At 38.9% G+C, this 19689-nt stretch overlaps 1 protein-coding gene across 1 annotated transcript; it reads left to right on the top strand.

Annotated features, from left to right (window-relative positions):
• The first annotated feature begins 2933 nt into the window (after positions 1–2933).
• LOC124642678 (glycine receptor subunit alpha-4-like) lies at positions 2934–7694 on the top strand. The gene is made up of 8 exons (XM_047181274.1): positions 2934–3229; positions 3593–3776; positions 4220–4446; positions 4796–4878; positions 5157–5291; positions 5810–5986; positions 6384–6589; positions 7004–7694. The coding sequence occupies exons 1-8, from the start codon at positions 3138–3140 to the stop codon at positions 7175–7177; spliced, it is 1278 nt and encodes a 425-aa protein (XP_047037230.1). The 5' UTR covers positions 2934–3137; the 3' UTR covers positions 7178–7694.
• The last annotated feature ends 11995 nt before the right edge of the window (positions 7695–19689 follow it).

Below are 19689 nucleotides of genomic sequence, written 5' to 3'. Positions count from 1 at the left end.
ACCCCACCCAATTATTATTTTTTTAATATATTCAATGTACAGACACAGTTTTTTTACAGATTTATTATATGTATAGATATAGATTCGTGTTGCCGTATCAGTTTAGAATAAACTAAGCTGTGATTCATCAGCCTTTTTATCGTCTCATTGCTGGTCACAGCAGGCCTTTTCTTACACAGAGAAGAATTGAGCTTTAATCACCATGCTTGCTCTATGCGGGATGATGATACAATGATAAAGCCATGATTCCCCAATGAAAATTGAAAGATTATCTTGCTGTCGATGAAAAAAAACTGATTACTCCTCTGAATGCCCCTGAAATCTATTGTAGAAGCTGTACAAGCCTTCATAAGCTCATCTCTCTCTCTCCAAAAGTGAGAACGTGAGTTCTTTCAGGCATAAGATACATTGCGAATTTGTTTCCCTCAATTCTCCCAATTTGACGGTTGCCTGTTTACTATTTGTTGTTACAGATAAATTATAATCAATTTTGTTAAATGTTGTTGCGAAAGGCACATTAGGTAACTATAGGTCCGGTGGACATTTGTACCTACTTCATTGGCAGTCGTTACGTGTAGGCAGAAGTCTAATAGTCTGTTAACCAGCCTTATCTACCTAGGAATATTGGGTTGCCCGGGTAACTGGGATGATGTCAGATAGGCACTAACTCCTTGTAAAACACTGGCACTTACTTGTATCTGCTTAGACTGGAAGCCGATCTCAACATAGTCGGGAAAGGCTAGGCAGATGCTGATGATAAATTACTACTTCTTCACTTCTCAGAAATATCTTTTGAATTCATTGGTATAAAGTAGATATATTCTAGCCAACTATAAAATATAGATCGTTTAATACATACGAATGGAAGCCGACATTCACACTAGGTATATTGAATTGTAGGCCATTAGATAAGGAAGCCTTACGCCGATATCCACATAAGTACAATGCAGTCTCACGCTTAGGATTATACTTAGTTTAGTATCTCTACTATGTTGCTTTCTTTCACGATCAAGTTCATTATTCTGTCTGGTTTTTGGATGAGTATATTTGCCTAAAACGTATCTAGCATCTTAGCTAGTTATCTGGGTATATACTTATGTATATAGGTATTTCTTCCCTGCTGGGAAATCATCAAATGACCCCCCCCGCTGTGGGTGCATCGCGAGGGCGTTTCCTAACTCTTAGGCCTCTGCCTCGAATTTTGCGGGCAGCGGGGCGGCAGCGGCGGCGGCGCGGGAGCGGGGCGGGCAACGCATACCTGTTCTCGAAACTAGCGGGTAGATCGCGCGGCAATATAGCAGTATAGTGTTGTGTTCTGTAGTGTTTGCTGTTCCATATGGGTGTCCTCTCAAAGATGGCCGAAATAATTAGCTCTTGCACGTCCGAAGACATTTTGATACGTCACAAAAAAAATGTATAACACTATGCCTACAATGCAGACGCCCACCGCGGGCGGTCACCGCTTGACTGGAGCGCACCGCTCGTTGCCCGCCGCCGCGCCGCTCCCGCGCCGCTGTATTCGAGGGCCGGTCCATTTGATTATACGCGTAAGATCCTGCCGCTCCCGCGCCGCCGCCGCCGCCGCCCCGCTGCCCGCAAAATTAGAGGCAGAGGCCTTACTGATCTACAACCCACCATGATCCTTTTGGAGCTCTTTGTGTTCCAGAGCCGCGGTAACTCTTTCGAACAACGCCGCACTTACGCCATTTTTTTTTCCACTGAAGTGTTTGAAAACAAAAAACATCATGTAGGTACCTACATATTTTATTGTCCATTGCTCTGAGCAATCTTAAATCATTAACCAAGCAAAATTTTGGGCTCCTGACTGCTAGTATAAAATGTTACAAGGAGGATCGAACATCCCATACCAGGAATCGAACTCAGGTCCTGACACTCAGTATTCGTGTGGTTTTACCACATGGCTTTACCTAAAACCAAACACGGGCGAATAATGTACGGATCAGTCTGTCTACCTGAACCTGAGTATCAAATGTACAGTTATACACGTCTATTTTTAGCTCGACATAATCCTCTATTTTTTTCGAATTGTGAATATCCCTGGCTTATATTTAACTAAACACTAATCTCTTATACGAAATTTTGACGTTGTGTGAGTTACCCTCTCGAACAATATGACCCACCATGACCTCAATCTCTTCCAAGGACTTGTTATAATTAGCTATAAATATTTCACCATGACCCATAAACTCCATTCATGGGAGGCAGTGTCCATCATAAATATACCTCTACATATATAGGTAGCTTTAACTTTTCAAAGCCAAAATGGTACTTGACCCTGCTTAAACATTTTACCTACTCTTAGGCCAGAATCCACCAAAGCGGAACAGAGAGATTTTTAAACAACCATTTAACTTCCATCGTTTCTTTGGTTGTTCCAAGTGTCTCTTTCATTGTAGGTATCCCTCCACGATCACCCCGAAAACTTTTCTCACAAAAAGATCCCCATTTCACCCCATCAAATGTCCATACCCTTCATAGGTCATCATCTGCTTAGCCTTTTCCCAAACTAAGATTATTAGGGTCGGCTTCCATTCTAACCAGATGCACTTACTGCAGTCTACTAAAATAGCAACATTGTATAATATGAAATAGTTGACACCTGCATCGGTAAACGGATTACACTTGTACAATCGTAAGTCTTCAATTATAATAAAAATAACGTGTAGTTTGTGGCATCAAGGTTGCAACTAAGCTTGCATTCGAGGTTAGGGATAATACGGAAGAATGTTAAAGGATAATCATAAGTGCTTATAGCATAAGCTTGTATATTTATTATCTCACACTCTTTAATACCCATACCATCATCATCTGCCTATCCTTTTCCCAACTATGTTGGGGTCGGCTTTCAGTCTAACCTGATGCAGCAGAGTGTTTCTGATAGAGTTTTGCCTTTCTGTACACCAATATAAAAACGTTGACGAACTTCTAGCTACGATTCCACAAAAACTTGTAGCATCCACATGGTTGATATACAGGATGCGTGATGATCAAGAGTTACGATACTAACTTTGATTAATCAGCCACAATCAATACACCTACCTATTGTAGTGAAATATTACCAAAATGTTGCTCAAATTGTTACTTAAGTGAACTGAAGTGAAGTGTAAGCGTACAAGATGATGTTCCAAGTGAGTGTTTTAATGACTTTCCTTCTAAACGTTATAAACATAATCGAGGCGGGCAGGGTGCAAGCTGCTGTCAGTTTTCTGTAAGTACATCGAAAACCTTTTCTTGTTTACTTACCAACACATAAAAGACATCAGCGTAAATAGAGAACTACATAGATTTTATTAAAACTCCAGTGCTCCACTGGAGAAAACAAATATTTACTTTATAAACCAGTCATGCTAGGTCCCTATTCCTATATTTATCTCCGCCATATTTTCACATATAAAAAAATGAGTACAGATAAGTAATCAATTTGCATTCTTACTTAGTAATCAATTTCAGCTATGCCTTGCTGTGTGGCCTTTCCACAATTTACGCCTATCTAGCGATATATACTTTTCTATTAATAAAACTAATTTACTTGATAACACGAATAATACATTTACAAAAACAAAATTTCCAGAACAAATGCCTCATACCAAGAAATAGAGCTGAAATCCGAATCCAGTCTATCATTACGGGACATTTTACCAGAAAAAGCCAAGTTCTATGATAAGAACCGGGCTCCCAAGCTGCAGGGACAGCCCACCATAGTCTACTTTCATGTCACAGTGCTGTCACTTGACTCCATCAATGAAGAGAGTATGGTAAGCTTGTTTTTGCAACCTTGCTTCTTTAGGGCTGATATTTTTGGAGAATATAGAATTCCCTAAAGATTTTTTTTTTATAAATATTTATGCTCGAATATTATAGGTACTATGAAGGTGGTATATCAAGAGTATGTTATTCATTTTAAGCGGCTCTATTCAACGATCCCCTAAAACTGTGTTAACACGCTCATATTCTGTAAAGATCGGGTATTCAGTCATAATACTATTCCAAAAATATGTATCCACTGATGAGTAGCTACTTATCAAGGTACCTATGCATGAATGTATTTTCCAAAGCTGAAACGACGACACGCACCCTCAAAAAAAATTGTGCAGTCTAAAAGACAGGAGCTACGTAATTAGGTACAGTGCCTTTCATCCATCTCATCTCATCAATTCTCATAAACAAGTCTACTATGTTTTCAAATTCTCCATTCCAGACATACGTAGCCGATATATTCCTAGCACAATCCTGGAGAGACCCTCGGTTACGTCTTCCAGAGAACATGCATGAGGAGTACAGGATCCTGGATGTAGACTGGCTGAATAAGATCTGGAGACCAGATTGCTTCTTCAAGAACGCGAAGAAAGTTACTTTTCATGAGATGAGCATACCTAACCATTACCTGTGGTTGTATCATGATAAGACGCTGCTTTATATGTCGAAGTAAGTTGATGTTTTGGTCCGATACATTTCATTATTTTGGGGTTGGCTTCCAGTCTAACCGAATGCAACTGAGTACCAGTGTTGAAATGAAGCGGCTACACATCTGACCAGCTTTGTTCAGTCACCTGGGCAATACGATAATCCTCGGTAAGGCTGGTTGTCTGACTTTCTAGTGTTTATTACTTGTTAATGGGCCGACCACGCCGTAGTGATAATTAACGACATACGGTTTTTGGGAAAGTGTCTAAAGTATATAAATCTAATTATCAGATATTAGTGCGTTCTAACTATTAGTTCAAAATATTACTATAGATAGATGAGTGTAATTTCTTCGCATTCCTATTTTCAGATTGACCCTCGTGCTGTCATGTGCTATGAAGTTCGAATCGTATCCTCATGATACACAGAGCTGTTCCATGATGATAGAGAGTTGTAAGTAACTAATTGTTTGTTTATGATAAAGGATTGGTCATTTTTCTTAAGACTGAAGCCAACGCAGCCTTAGATAGCATCTCAATAATATCTAAGCTTGATGTGAATGTGAATGACGATTTCATTACCTAAATGAATCAACACCATCTAAATACACGGAAATTAAAAAAAAAAAATGTTATTGAAATCTTAATAAATTCTTACAACTTTAACTAGGTACCCATGCCATTCGAATATAGATTGGTTTAAATTAACATTTTTATTGAAATTGTTTTCAGTATCACACACTGTCCACGATCTGGTATTCATCTGGAACCTCACAGACCCACTAGTGGTCAACCCGGACATCGAACTGCCACAGCTGGACATCTCTAACAACTACACATCTGACTGTACCATCGAATACTCTACTGGTAAGACTATTACACAGTTCTCGCAAAAGTAAATGGCGATCCACACTTAATCCTGTATCAAAAAAATCCAAATCTTTTATTCAAGCTTTGCTGCTAAACAGTACTTTTAGAACGTCAAAATTTAAAAAGACAGTCCCTAAGACGCCTTCACCACTTCCTATGTGTTTTTGCTGGGACGAAGAAGTGGCACAACAAACTCCCCAGCAACAATACAAGTAGAGTCGATTTTTATATCGAATTTCACACTCTCGCGCAGTCTATTAAAGCTGCAAAACCTATATGTTTGAGGTATTGAAGTGAAAATAAAGTAGATCTTCAATTTTCCGCTTGCTTTCTTTGTGTTTCTTCTACAGTACTATCCGTCTAATATGTAATTTTATAATATCTATTTTGTTATCTTTAATATCGTGTTAATTTGTATTGTGTAGGTACTCACTTATTTTTTTATTGTTTGTGCTAAATAAATGTCTTATCGGTCTATCCATTAAACCCTATAAAATATTCTCTTAACATTTCAGGCAACTTCACCTGCCTAGCCGTGGTTTTCAACCTTCGGCGCCGACTGGGCTACCACTTGTTCCACACCTACATACCGTCTGCTCTCATCGTCGTCATGTCCTGGATTTCATTCTGGATCAAGCCTGAAGCTATTCCTGCTAGAGTCACTTTAGGAGTGACCTCACTGCTTACTTTAGGTAAGTAGCAGAAAATGCTTGGGGTTTTGGAAGACAGAATCTTAAATGTCGTAGAAAATACCTGGTGTAGGTACCTATTTATTTGTGTTACATTCATGGCAGAGGACTGATGCCGTTTTTGTATTTCCACATGTGGTACATATATGTAGATAATATACAGGTACGTCTGATGATTTATTTAGAAAAGACCAAGTTTGCAATTTAAGTTACATAACAAGTAATTTTCTAATTCCAGTGGACTGAAAATAGACTAGAATATGAGTTATTTTGAGCTAATTAACTGTTCTAATGACCACAACATCGACTGTGTTTTTTTTCTTCCTTTTTAAACACGTGTAACTTATTTACCAAGATTGATGGTACTTATTTTTTACTATATAATCACCCTTTTTTCCAGCAACCCAAAACACGCAATCCCAGCAAAGTTTACCGCCGGTGTCCTACGTGAAAGCGATAGACGTTTGGATGTCGTCCTGCTCAGTGTTCGTGTTTCTATCTCTGTTTGAGTTCGCTGTGGTCAACAACTACATGGGACCGGTCGCCACGAAGGCAATGAAAGGATATTCTGATGAAGACCTGTCTAGAGATTTGGATGCTTTTAAGGTTTGTAGATATTTTTTATTCTCAAAAAGTAGGAGGTTCTCAATTCGTCGGGATCTTTTTATTTTGGAATTTTGTATACAGGCCTTTTTGTTGCAATCCGATGCAGGTGCATTATTACCAACCCCTTACTGTGAAAAGCTTTGTGAAAGTTTTTTGTAGCTCAAAAAGTTATTGGCCCGACCCAGGAATCGAACACAGGACTCATGTCATACACTCTATATCATGTCATAGTTAGTTATTTTGGCAAATATTACTAAATATTTGCCAAAATAACTCTGTTTGTCTGCGCTTTTACACCAAAACTATTTAACCAATTTAAATTAAAAAGTACACAGACAGTCTGAAGAGGCAAAGGTGTCGGGTGCGATAAGTTAAGTAAGTTCCAATAAAATTATTTATTATTTGTTTTCACAGCACATATTCCCAACGACAGTGGACCCTCGAGCCAGTACATCAGCATCAATCCCTCAATACGAGACATTCTGCAACGGGAGAGAGACAGCGGTCTACATAGATAGATTCTCTCGGTTCTTCTTCCCGTTCTCTTTCTTTATACTAAATGTAGTCTATTGGTCTACTTTCTTGTGATTTTATTTTATTTTTGTCATCATCCTCCTGTTTGTTTATTTATTTATTTTGTCTGGAAATATTCTTTCAGTGTCAGTATTTTCACACGGTCGATTTTCCATTGCGGATATTCTGTGCAGTAAAAAATCTTTCTTGCGGTTTTAAGTGTCATCCTTTGAACCGGTAACTATTAACTAAAGTAACTACGCGCGGAAAACCCGAAAGGAAAATCTGCTAGTTTGAATCGCTCCTAGGTGTATCCATCCATTCAATCTTTGTTGAATTGTTTTAATTCCATCATGTATTGACTTATTTATTTTCCCATACAGTTTTGGTAGATCAATCAACCAAAACTGTAGTTAGCCAATTTTTCTTTGCAACTTATATTCTAAGTGTTACCTTTTAACTAATTTCTAATAAGATAGAATCTATTGTCTATTCACTAAATAATTTTATCATAATGATAATTAGCTTTATTTTTAGCAGTGTACCTACTGTATTGTTGTATTTGAATAATATCTAGTCATACAGTATTCAATAAATGTTGTTTTAATTTATTAATTTTAAACTATTATTAAGTTAAATTAAAATTTATCGCATAACGTTGAAGTTTAATTTGAAATGATCCTAAGAGTATTTTTAACAAGCTTCTTTTCAAATATTCTGTAAGTATATATAGACGTTGTTTTCTTTGGACATGAGCTAAATAAGTGTGCATAGTCCGTAATATTGATTCTGCATACTACTTAGTCTAGTATACCTACTCGGTTATATAGCTACCTGCAGGTACCTTTATTTTTTTAAGTTTTTGATGGTAGAAATCATCAAATGATCATCAAATCCTCCCACTGTAGGTTAGCAGCGGTGAGGGTGTGTCAGACTTTTACTGACTAAAAATCCATCATGTTCCGTCGTAGGCCTTTTATGTACCTGCAGATACCTCAAATTGGTTTTAGCACAACCAAAAAAAGATTGGTGTTAACCTACCAATCTAATACCTGCAAAATTTTGTGGGATACTAAGAAACAATGTTAGGTAATAATCATAAATGGTCCATACGATTTCACATTAACATATTGCACCTCTGGAAATGCAGATGAGATGACGCACACACGGAAAGATCACAACAAAAACAATAAGTAATTCTCTAACAGGTTATTCCCTTTTCCATAAGAAACTAGTTCATAATATTCTTAACCTGTTTCCTCAAGAAATCCATATAAATACTCAACTTTGTTTACCTCTAACACCACTTTAAGAAAATCATTCAATATGGTGAAATCTACTCTTATATTTTTTGCTGTGGCAGCATTTTTAATAACCGAATCAATATGTGAGAGCAAACTTACTGTCTACAAAACACCACGGATGCCAATTCCTGTAAAGTGGCACCGTTTACCTCATCAGAGACCTATTCGAGGAGTGGAAGACCAGCTTCCAACATTGCGGAAAGAAAACCATCAATTGCCATACGAATCTGAAGCCTATCTTGAGTTCCAGCCTCTTAAAAGTCCTGATGGAAGTCGGAAGGACCTTGGACTTGTTAAGGAAGTGTATCATCCAGGATATGTCAGGCGTTTTCCAAGGGATTTGACCCTGCCAGGACCTGATTATCAAGTTCCTGAGTTGCCGCGGAAATCGGATGAAGACTACCCTTGGGGAAAGGAGCCTTTTGATTTTCCGCCTGTTTAAGTAGAGTTTGTGACGTAATATTGTAGGTACCATAGTGTGATTGTTAGATGCCCATCTTGAACTTGCAAGTGAGTTAATTTTTTCCTATGATTAACATGAGCAATGTACATAATATTCAATAGCTTGACGGCAGGCTTGTTAACTAAATCACCATGCGATTACAACAATTTAGTATTTTTTTATGAAGTATTGCAAGTGTGAATGTGAAACAGCCATTTTTTAGTTCCTCTGTGAGTCTAATTTCACCTTATTTTGACTGTGTAGTCAAGAAGTAAGTGGTCATATATAAAATGGTTATGTCAACAAAATCACCATTCAGAAATTAGGCTGACTATATCGAGACGAAATACATAGCAACTGTGTATTATTTGTTTAAATAAAGTTGATTATTTAAATAGTTTTTGTCAGTGTGTCATTAATATTTCGTTATATTGTCCATCTGTTTTGAATATATATAATTTGGAACATAAAAGAAATAAAAAATAAACATACCTATAGAGATCGATTCTATGTGGCCAGAACCAATGTTAATACATTAAGATACACTAATATTATTACACCTGCATAACAAATACCCGGAATTACTGAACCTGTAATGCACAAAATTATTCAAAGTCTGTCTGATTTCGTCATCGCTGCAGTATGGACTCCTAAAAAGGTAACCTAGACTTTGCCTATTAAAATAGTCTAGACATTTGGGCATACCAATCTTTCTGCACTGACTAGCTTTGATTTCTTTAAGGGGAAGTGTGCAACGTCATTTATTAGTAGGTATCTGTATGAAAAATATATTCAGATTTTTTTTAAAATATTCCAGTCGTCGCCTCCATGCCTCTATAGTCACTACTACAGACCATTTAATAACCTTAAACTTTTTGGCACCCGTAACTCATCTTAGGTCTAGTTAGCGACAGCTAGCTCTATGGCATAATGCTGTACTGGCTGAACCAGTTTAGCAGACTTACTGTTTTGTAGTTTTTATTCGTGTCTTGTGCTATATAAATAATATAATTGTTTTTATCTTTATTTTCTATCTAAGCTCCTTTTGCGCCCAAGTTCATGATTTTCTTAAAACAACTGTTCACTTGGAAAATTTGACGTTTTTCATAGTAAAGTTGGACGTTCATGTTGTCAGTAAACTTGGGCCTTATTTACTTGAGTGATGGTGTACCTACTTAAAGAAGAAGGTAACTAAAAATCAAAGAATGCTTCATCAACTTTGTACTCAAAACTTGTAGAGATGTTATCAGACCCTTTGTATAAGTATAATGGCATTGTATCAAACAATGAAACAAAAGACGCCGCGGTTTTATGCTAAATTATTTAATGTACTGCTAAAGAGTCAACATGCTTTTTGAGAAACCTAGTGACATTAAAAATTATGCAGCACAACTTTTTTTTTTGATACGAAATCATGAAATGTCTCATCAGGTGCAGCGTGAGGGAGTGTCAGACTCTTACTTAAACCCACCATGGTCCTTCTTAAGCCCTTTATGTACCAGAGCCGCGGTAACTCTTTCGAACAATCCTGCAGCACCGGCAATTTACACAGCACCTTCTTCTCAAGTCCGAGTACATGGGTTCGATTCCCGATCAGGTAAGTACCAAAGTAAATTTTCCAACTTAAATGTACTTTCTGGGACACTCATGACTAAGCAAAGGTGAAGGAAAACACTGTGAGGAAACCTGAACTTTCAATTCTGAATTACCAAGCCTTGAGTAAGCGTGGTGATGAACGCTCATTCCTTCTATGTATGACAAGAGGCCTTTGCACTGCAGTGGGGATTATAAAAAGGCTGATGATGATGACGTTTAATATACAAGTTCTCTAGTTATGTAACATCCAAGTAACTTCGCCTTAACGAAACAAATGAAACGCATCGAATAAGAATAGATTGCCGAAAATCGCATGACAATTGTTGTGATTAGCATACAACGACTCGTCTAGACTCTACGTGGTCTGCATTCCTGCTGCTGGACTATGCAGGTCTACTTAATTGATATTGCAAGTAGGGTCAATGACCTGGTAACGTGGAATTCGCTAATCTTGATTAGGAACTGAGAAAATCCTAGAAAAACTTCAGAAAGCTGTTAATGACGTTTTGATCGATGGAGAGGTGTTAAAAATGTGGGTATCCATTTACCAACTGGCTATGTACAAGAGTTTTTGTTTTATTTATTTAGTTATTTTATCAGTCATGTAGATCTACTACAGGTTTTTATGAAACGGCAAATCAGTTAGGTGCCGGATTTCAAGGAGTTGGTTGGTCTAATCGAGATAAACTACTTTTTATAGGTAGCTGTTACTCATCATACAGCTAGTTAGCTTTTTTTTTTAACGACGTCAAAAATCTTCAAATGACCTCTCCCGCTGTGGGTTAGCAGCGGTGAGGGAGTGTCAGACTCTTACTGACTAAAAACCGTCGTGTTCCGTCATAGGCTTTTTATGTACCAGGGCCGCGGTATCTCTTTCGAACAACCCGCAGCCCCGGCAGGCCTTGGCCCTGCTGGGCCCCGCTGGGGTTGCTGACATCTCTTTGAGGAGCGCGTGGAACAACGCGCGCCGTCGACACGGGTCTGTCGTCTAAGTAGACAGAGGGACGATGAGCCACCCGAACTCACCGCCCACAGACCCACCCGGTGGCCGGGAGTCATCTCGCGACACCCGGCGCCCATGGTGTCTACCTGGTCCAGCGCGGCGGCCGGGATGAGAGGTGCGAACTCTCTGGCGTTTCGCCTCCTCCTTCTCGAGCATGCCCGCTTCGCAGAAGGAGGCGACGGCATCCCATTCCCTCTCGCCCCGGACCATGGCCTGAACCAGGGCCGGACGCGAGAGGTCGCCGCCGCCCAAAGCCTCGACGAGGACCCGGCGGTGCCCTTCCCACGCAGGGCACTCCTGGACTGTGTGGTCCACCGTGTCCTCGGGGCTGTCCGCACGGTGGTGACACCCGGGCGCCTCCTCACGACCGATTCGATGCAGGTACCTCCAGAAACAACCGTGTCCGGTGAGGACCTGCGTCATGCGATACGTGAGGGCACCGTGACTCCTCCCGAGCCACTCCTCAAAGAGGGGACTTACCGCCACTATGGTGGCGTGCCCTGCACTGGGTTGCGACAGTCGCTCCCTCCAGGCCACCATGAGATCGCGCCGGAGCTCTGCCCGCTGCGCGACAACTTGCCGCGGCAACGGGGTTTCCCCCCGGCGCTGAGCCTCCTCGCGCCAGTCGTACAGGCGCAAGAAGACTCTCGCCTCCAGATTCCACGGTGGCAGTCCGGCTAGTAGGCCAGCTGCTTCGCGGGAGATCGTGCGGTACCCCCGGATTAGCCTGATGGCTATCATCCTTTGGGGCATGTTCAGGTAGTGTACGGCCCGCTTCCGTACCGAACGTGCCCAACAGCTAGTTAGCTTTATCAAAAATATGTCCTATCTGTACTTTTCAAAACTAGGATTTCAAGAGCCCCATCATCAGTCATCATCATCTTCCCCGCCTTTTCCCAACTAAGTATGTTGGGGTCGGCTTCCAGTCTAAGCGACTGCCTTTTTGACCTTCTCAACCCAGTTACCCAGACAACCCAATACCCCTTGGTAAGACTGACGTCAGACTTGAACTGTATACTGAATACAGCTAATAAAACTTTCACGTTATTATCTTAAAACAAAATACAAAAGGCGTTTTCCTGTATTACTAAGCAGTGGTTCAGAAGCAATCTTGGGTAATTAAACCACGGTTAACGAGCTGCAGTTAGTCGCACTTCGTAAACTGCAGCTAGATATGGACGCGGTTTTACTGCTTTTCACTTTTGCGAAATGTTTGTGGTACAATTTGAGAAGACGTATTTCGAAAAAGGATTGGGGGAACTCTTGGCTAAGTTACAGCCCACGGTCTATCGATCATAAGGATAAGCAACGCTCGATAGGTACTTACCCATGTGTTTCTGAAGGTATCTTAAATTGGTGGACTGTCATTTGAAAATGTTTGGCATTTGTTACTGGTAGTCAGAAACCAGAAAATCTTTCAAACAGTCTTCTTCTACCAAAGGGTATCAGTTTGTCTTGATTGAAGAGGTCAAATGGGCAGTCGCTTCATGAAATAGACCTCAATATGGTTGAAAAGGCTAGGCATATCATGTTATATAACCTGTCCATATTGAGGTATTAGCACAACAGTTGCAACACATTAAAACTGTTGTAATGCAAATTAGTGAGGACAAGTCTGTATTGGTTAGTTAGAAACACTAGGTAGGTATTATTTCTTAATGAGGCGCTTATTTATTCGAGAAACAAGAATATTTTCCCCGCTATTGCTCATAACTCGCGTCTCATCCCATCGACTCCTGCGCAAGTGTTCCCCGAATCGGTCCAAATGACGTTTATTACCCATAACCCGCTCTGAGGGTAACAAACCTTTAAAACCTAAGTTAACACCCATCGCGGTATTATTTCTAGAATTTTATGATGCCGAGTTTCTTTTTTATTTTTAGCTCGGAGATTTGTTTTTGTAGGTCGTATGGTGAACAGAAGTATCAATGTTATTTGTGAGATTATTTATTGTTTGTTCAAGGGTGTTCCAAGCTTGACCCAAGGGACTACATAGCGCACCCTGGTAACAACTTGGTAGATAGGTGTACCTACCTATAGGTAATTATGTATACTGATTATTTAGTTAAATAATTAGGTTCTGGAAGGAGTCCAGGAGTAAATATATTTTATGAATCTTATGGCACTCCCTTATATGTGGGTTTAAAACCCGTACTGCATTTCATCAAATTCTGAATACAAATTCAGGAAAAAAAAAACATTTTTTTTGCGTTCCAATACACGCTAGTAAACTTTTTCAGCCGTAAATCCGTTTATTAAAATTTTAACTAGGTAAATTGTAACTAGTCCAATCAGCAATATATCCAGCAAATTGAATATAAATAAATAAAATAACAACAATACAGATACACAATTAATTAGCACTATCAGTCGGTTGGCTGTCACTTGTACAATTTCCCGCGTATCTGCCTGTCATGCAGTGATTTATTTACAAGTAATAATAGCTTCATTTAGATAAATACGTCTGATTTCGTCTCTTCTAACTATTTATAGATTGCTGATTTGGTATTGTTTTTAAAAAGACTTTACTAGGGTACCTAAGTATTGAAAAGGAGGGTATTGACTGAGAGTAAAGTCCATTTCACGAAAGAAGTCAAAAACGATCAATTTTCACGAAAATTGTGGAACTATATATATTTTTGTACGTATTTACTGAGCTATCGCATAGACACTAGCGCTGCGTCTGCAGGACTTCTTTCGTGAAATGAACTTGAGAGTGAGTTTTAGCGTTTTAATAATAAATTCAGAATACCTTAAAGATTAAGAAAATCCTTCATAATAGATATATACCTAATTATGTAAAGTGTACATTGATTTTAGATTTTAATTATATCTATCTACCTCATAAAGTACTCAATATCCATCATAACTTTTTGCGTCCCCCAAAAAATTTTAACACAAAGACTGCTTAGACAATGGTACATCTAAAAATTAGTCACGTAGGCACAAACTTAGCTTTCTTTTTATGCAACCACGTCTGCCGGCTGTCTGGTATAATATGCACAAAAACTTAGGGGCCTTGAGACGTTTATTTGCATCACGACATCGGCATAGTAACAAGTTTGATTATATACTCGAGGATATTAATTATGTATTGTATGATATTACGTCATCTGACTAACCGGGGTCGGCTTGTAGTCCAACCGGTTGTAGCTGAGTATCGGTGCTCTACAAGGATCGACTGCCTCTCTTACCTCTTCAACCCAGGCAACCCCTATGTGCTGGTTGTGAGGCTACCCGTAACGACTAAAAAAAATGCTCAAATGACAGTCAGGACGTGAATGACAGAGGAAGTCATCACGACAAGATCCTTCATATGAGGGGGAAGTTACGGGGGTAGTCCGGAAGTCTGAAAGTCTGACAAAAGAATGTGGTAATATCATTTTAGATTCCTTGCTTGTTAAAGGTGTAGTTGATGACACAGCTAGACAAAAGGCATTGTTATATTTTGCAAATGTCAATGGCCTTTGATTAGACAGCTTTAGAGACTTTATTCAATAGTAGATTTATTTCATTTAAGTACTTAATCATTTTTATGGGAATGGTTTAAGCTAGACTCCAGTGTAGGTAATCAATGTCGACGTTCATTGCGAAGCCCTACTAAATAGCTATATTACATCTATTTAGCATTCTTGTTTTGTTGTAAAAACTTGTTAAAATAATGATGTCTTCTGAATTGACATTTTCTTCATGCTTTGCAAGTCAGCAGCCAACGATTTTGCAACTCTATGAGCTCCCGCGCATTGAAACTTTTAGTAGACCGATAGTTTTTTGGGCTCACAAATCAGTATGAAGATGAAACGGTAGTGCGCACATTATACAACTTCAAGAATTTCTTAAAAAAAAAATGAAAACCATCGTGCTGCCTGTCGACCGACTATTTAATCTGCAATTCTTGTTCATATATCGTTCTAATCTATTTATAGATATAAAAAAAACTTACACTACACATTACACACAGAATAAATTATCATTACATAATATTCGCATCTCATTAGGCCAAAATATGTATGAAAAGATGTGAGGTAGGCCTAACTACTGATAAATCGGAGGGCGCCTTATAAGGCCTAAGATCGAAGATAAGGGGTCATTGACACTTTCTGTGATGTCAGATTATGCTAATCAAGAGAGTTGGATTATCGGGATTACGTAATAAAGGTGTTGGTAATTCAAGTTTAGAAGTTAGTAGGTATAGTTACTGTGTACTGTGATTTCTCCTGCCTGACTTGTAAGTTACCGTTTTACGGGTCAAGCTTCTCCATACAAGAAAATAAGATGAAAACAAAATTACACACTGAAAAATACGTATTAAATCTCAAATATATATGCAATAATGTTTTGTACTAATCATTACATAACAGTATTTTACCGTTTATTTTTATCTTTAAATACAAATTCTTCCCGTTAAATAGGCAGCATATTTTTTCAACCTAAAAATCACCTAAGACTCCCATCAACAAATCATTTAATACGAATTTTATCTTCCAATTTATTAAAATAAAACACTTTTAAGTTAAACGGTTTTATATCTTATGTGCACTGAAAAATAAAAAATAAAAAAAACAGTTACTTACCTATAAACCTACGTAGGTGGTCCCGGTCATATTAGACTAAAATAAAAACGAGGGGCCCATTCCGTAACTATTGCTGTAATACTTTCTTCTAGCTAGAGGTATAATAGGTGTGGATTGCATCGACTTACTATAATCATAACTGGAGATTTTGACAATCAATAATCAGCCGTAGCGGCTTCATCAGCGAACGCTGAGCTCACGATCTACCAAAGTATAAAGATATGCTTTGCCATAAGTAGGATTTCAGAGGGCCCCACGTTTTTATTTTAGTCTAATATGACCGGGACCACCTACGTAGGTTTATAGGTAAGTAACTGTTTTTTTATTTTTTATTTTTCAGTGCACATAAGATATAAAACCGTTTAACTTAAAAGGTTTTTTACCGATTTTTTATTATCTAGTTTTTAGTATTTAATGAAAATGCCTACCGAATATTCTTCATTCTATACATGGGTCAGCAGCGGTGAGGGAGTGCCAGACTCTTACTGACTAAAAACCGTTCTTTTTCGTCGTAGGCCTTTTATGTACCACGACCACGGTAACTCTTTAGGACAATCCCGCAGCCCAGGCAGGCCTTGGCCCTGTTGGGCCCCGTTGGGGTTGCTGACAGTATTCTACTTGAGTAGCCCTTTCATTTGATACCCATATTGAGGGGGTTGTGGAAAAATATGTAATCCGCAAATTTTGTACCAGCGGCCATCTTGGATTTACAATGTTATTGATATTACTATATTGTATTGTCATCGGAATTAAAGGTGTGTACCAAATTTCAGATCAATCTGACAACAGGAAGGCACTGAAATTTCAATTTCTAAATTTGACCCAAGAAAATGAATCTATACATATATAATAATAAATCTGTAGAAAAGTAATTTTTGTACATTGAAGAAATTGACAAAAAAAATAGCCAGCATTTTAAAGGATAACTAACAGAACCCATTTCCATCATTTTTGTCTGTTTGTCTGTTTGTCTGTTTATCTGTTTGTTTGTTCGGGATTCACGTAAAATCTACGAATTAAATGCCGACAATGCTTATATAGAAAAATTCTACGTAACTTGGGGTATTACTTAGTTTTTGTTTCATCGAAATCGATTCACTCTATCAAAAGATATGATTAATTTTGTGAATTCAAGATGTAAAATATTACGACACGCAATCTATTTGTCAAAACTGTACATTTGAATGTTGTACTTATATTAGTTGATCGGCCTATTATTAATCTTTACACAGAAAATCACACCTTTATAAGTAACTTCGGAAGAAAAAAAAAATATGAAAATTTTGTTTAACCAAGGTTAAAGTAGCTCCATCTGAGGTAAATAAAATACATCAAATTTGTCAAAATTTGGCGAGGTGGTAAATGACAATATTACCATACATTCTTTATAGAGGATTATTATTTCAACAGATGGAGTTGTGTATTTTCCGTAATTCACCATATTTTAACACGTAGTGTAATTTTTCGATAGACATTTCAATAGTGTTTGTCAGTTTGCCGTGCCACATCAAAATCCAACTATAATTATTACCTTGATGAAAAGAAAATTAATAGTTCTCAGCCAAATTTAAAACGGTGCCATCTAAATTATTTTTTGAACATTATGTCAAAAATGATGACTTTAGTGGAACAATTAATTATCATTTAAAGTTACAGATGGAGTTCATATCAGGATTTTTTCATAAACATAGTTTAGCTTATCTTCCACTAATGTGGTGGCCTTAAAACAAATTACTTTGAGTGAGTAGTATTAAGTAGACCTTAATTATTTTTTCTAGCGCTGCTAAGCGTGAGGAAGGTAATGTAGGATTCTGTAGCTTTAAAAACAAGCCCAGATACAAAGTGCAGATAAGAAATGGGAGCTCTCTCTATTTAATACCATACACACGTAAAATGCTTTATGCGTCTGAAAACGTACAAATTACGCGCCGCATACCAGAGACAGGCTTACTTTCAACTTCTGATCGCAAATACACTGTTCACGATTACGAACAGTCTCAGTAAGACCCGAGCCAAGTCTAAAAACCCTAAAAAACACCTTTTATATAAAACTACGTTTGATGTAATTTAATCACAAAGACAGAATTGTTCTCTGTTGCAAATCCTATCCTAATCCAAAATGCATTGCAGGTGTGCATTGCACAAAAACCAATGGTATCCTATTCGAGAAGTCAAAAGAGTTGACCTGCCAACGTCAGCTTCTGCGCTAAGCAAGTGTTCTTAATAGTAGATACCATCAGAATTACATCGTTGAATGAGGTGAATAAATTTTCAGAAACCACAATAACAGTAGGAGCCAAAGCGTATTATCGCTTCATAGAGCTCTGATTGGCCCCAGGTGACCAAGTCAGGTCTGATTTGTTCGTTCATCAGATCTTTGAAAGTGTTTCGGTGGATACTTACTGTCGTCCTGTTTACGTGTGACACAAAATATGGTATATAAACGTCCTCCGCAAGAGCGAAATTTTCCCGGTGTGCGGTAGTGACGCACAGTATACAACACTTATGTTTCTTTTGATTTGCTGGCTCCACCAAGAAATGACAAATTGCGAGCGTACATTCTGAAAATCTTGACAAAACTACAGGTTTCAAGTACGAACACATGAAGTGGACTCTCACAGATACGTACATTTTGCCTATTCGTAAACTAATGCAAACATTTCGGTGGAGTCCCGGCTTAGGCCTCCCCCACATTAGGCGTGCGCGATCCTCGGGCGTGTGAGTAGCGCGGGCGCCGCGCCTGCGTCGCGAGCGCGTTGCGTGAGCGTCGCGTTTTGCTGCCCTGCGGCATTTGCAGCGCGCTCGCGGCGCGCACGCGCCGCTCTCCTTGACGTTTAACTGCTAAGGCGTTTAGCGGGCGGCGGGGATAGCAGGCGAAGGGGTAAGAACGCAACTCGAGCGCCGCGTGCTCGCCGCGAGCGCGTCGCTTGCACTCTTCACACATGCCGCACGGCAGCAAAACGCGACGTTCACGCAGCGCGCTCGCGACGCCCGCGCTACTCACACGCCCGAGGATCGCGCACGCCTAATGTGGGGTCAGCCTTACCATGAGTAAGTGAAACTATCCTACCCTATGCGCCTGCTGATGATGATGACTCATTTTATCATCCATCCAGCTATTTCCCAACTATGTTGGTGTTGGCTTCCAGTCACCGAATCTGTTTGAGTACCAATATTTTGCTTGGAGCGACTACCTATCTACAATCCAGTCAACTACACAAGACGATATCCATATTATGGTAAGACTGACAGACTTTCTAGCTTCTGATTAGTCGCAGCAGCTGCAGAAAATGTACAAATGACAGCTTTGTCAGATTATAGCTGTTTCCTGTGAAAATTACTTACGCACCATACGTAATAATTTTCCAAATTGGCTGAACAACGTCACAAACTTTACTTCTTTTGTTTAGATAAATGGTCACATCCACAACACAACCTTGATCAATGAATCTATGCGACTGCTAAGTGCTAATCCTAATTATACTGTCACGTGAAAGAATGCACCTACGGGATAAGTAGTATTTTGACGATTCTATATTGCCCACGCAGACGAAGTTGCGGGCAACAGCTAGTAAATAATAAAACAAACGGGGTGAGCTAAATAAAACCGTTTAAAAACATGCATATCCAAGTAAAAACCTTTCAAGGCATTGATTGCAAAAAAATCA

Source organism: Helicoverpa zea, chromosome 25, assembly GCF_022581195.2.
Source record: "Helicoverpa zea isolate HzStark_Cry1AcR chromosome 25, ilHelZeax1.1, whole genome shotgun sequence".
Classification (NCBI taxonomy): domain Eukaryota; kingdom Metazoa; phylum Arthropoda; class Insecta; order Lepidoptera; family Noctuidae; genus Helicoverpa; species Helicoverpa zea.
The sequence above is the reverse complement of the archived record's forward strand: the minus strand, read 5'-3'. Positions and strand labels throughout refer to the sequence as shown.

Coding starts and splice junctions, on each gene's coding strand:
- LOC124642678 (XM_047181274.1), top strand. CDS start 3,138: ATGATGTTCCAAGTGAGTGTTTTAATGACTTTCCTTCTAAACGTTATA. Junction 3,230..3,592: donor CAAGCTGCTGTCAGTTTTCT/GTAAGTACATCG, acceptor CAAAATTTCCAG/AACAAATGCCTCATACCAAG. Junction 3,777..4,219: donor CCATCAATGAAGAGAGTATG/GTAAGCTTGTTT, acceptor TCTCCATTCCAG/ACATACGTAGCCGATATATT.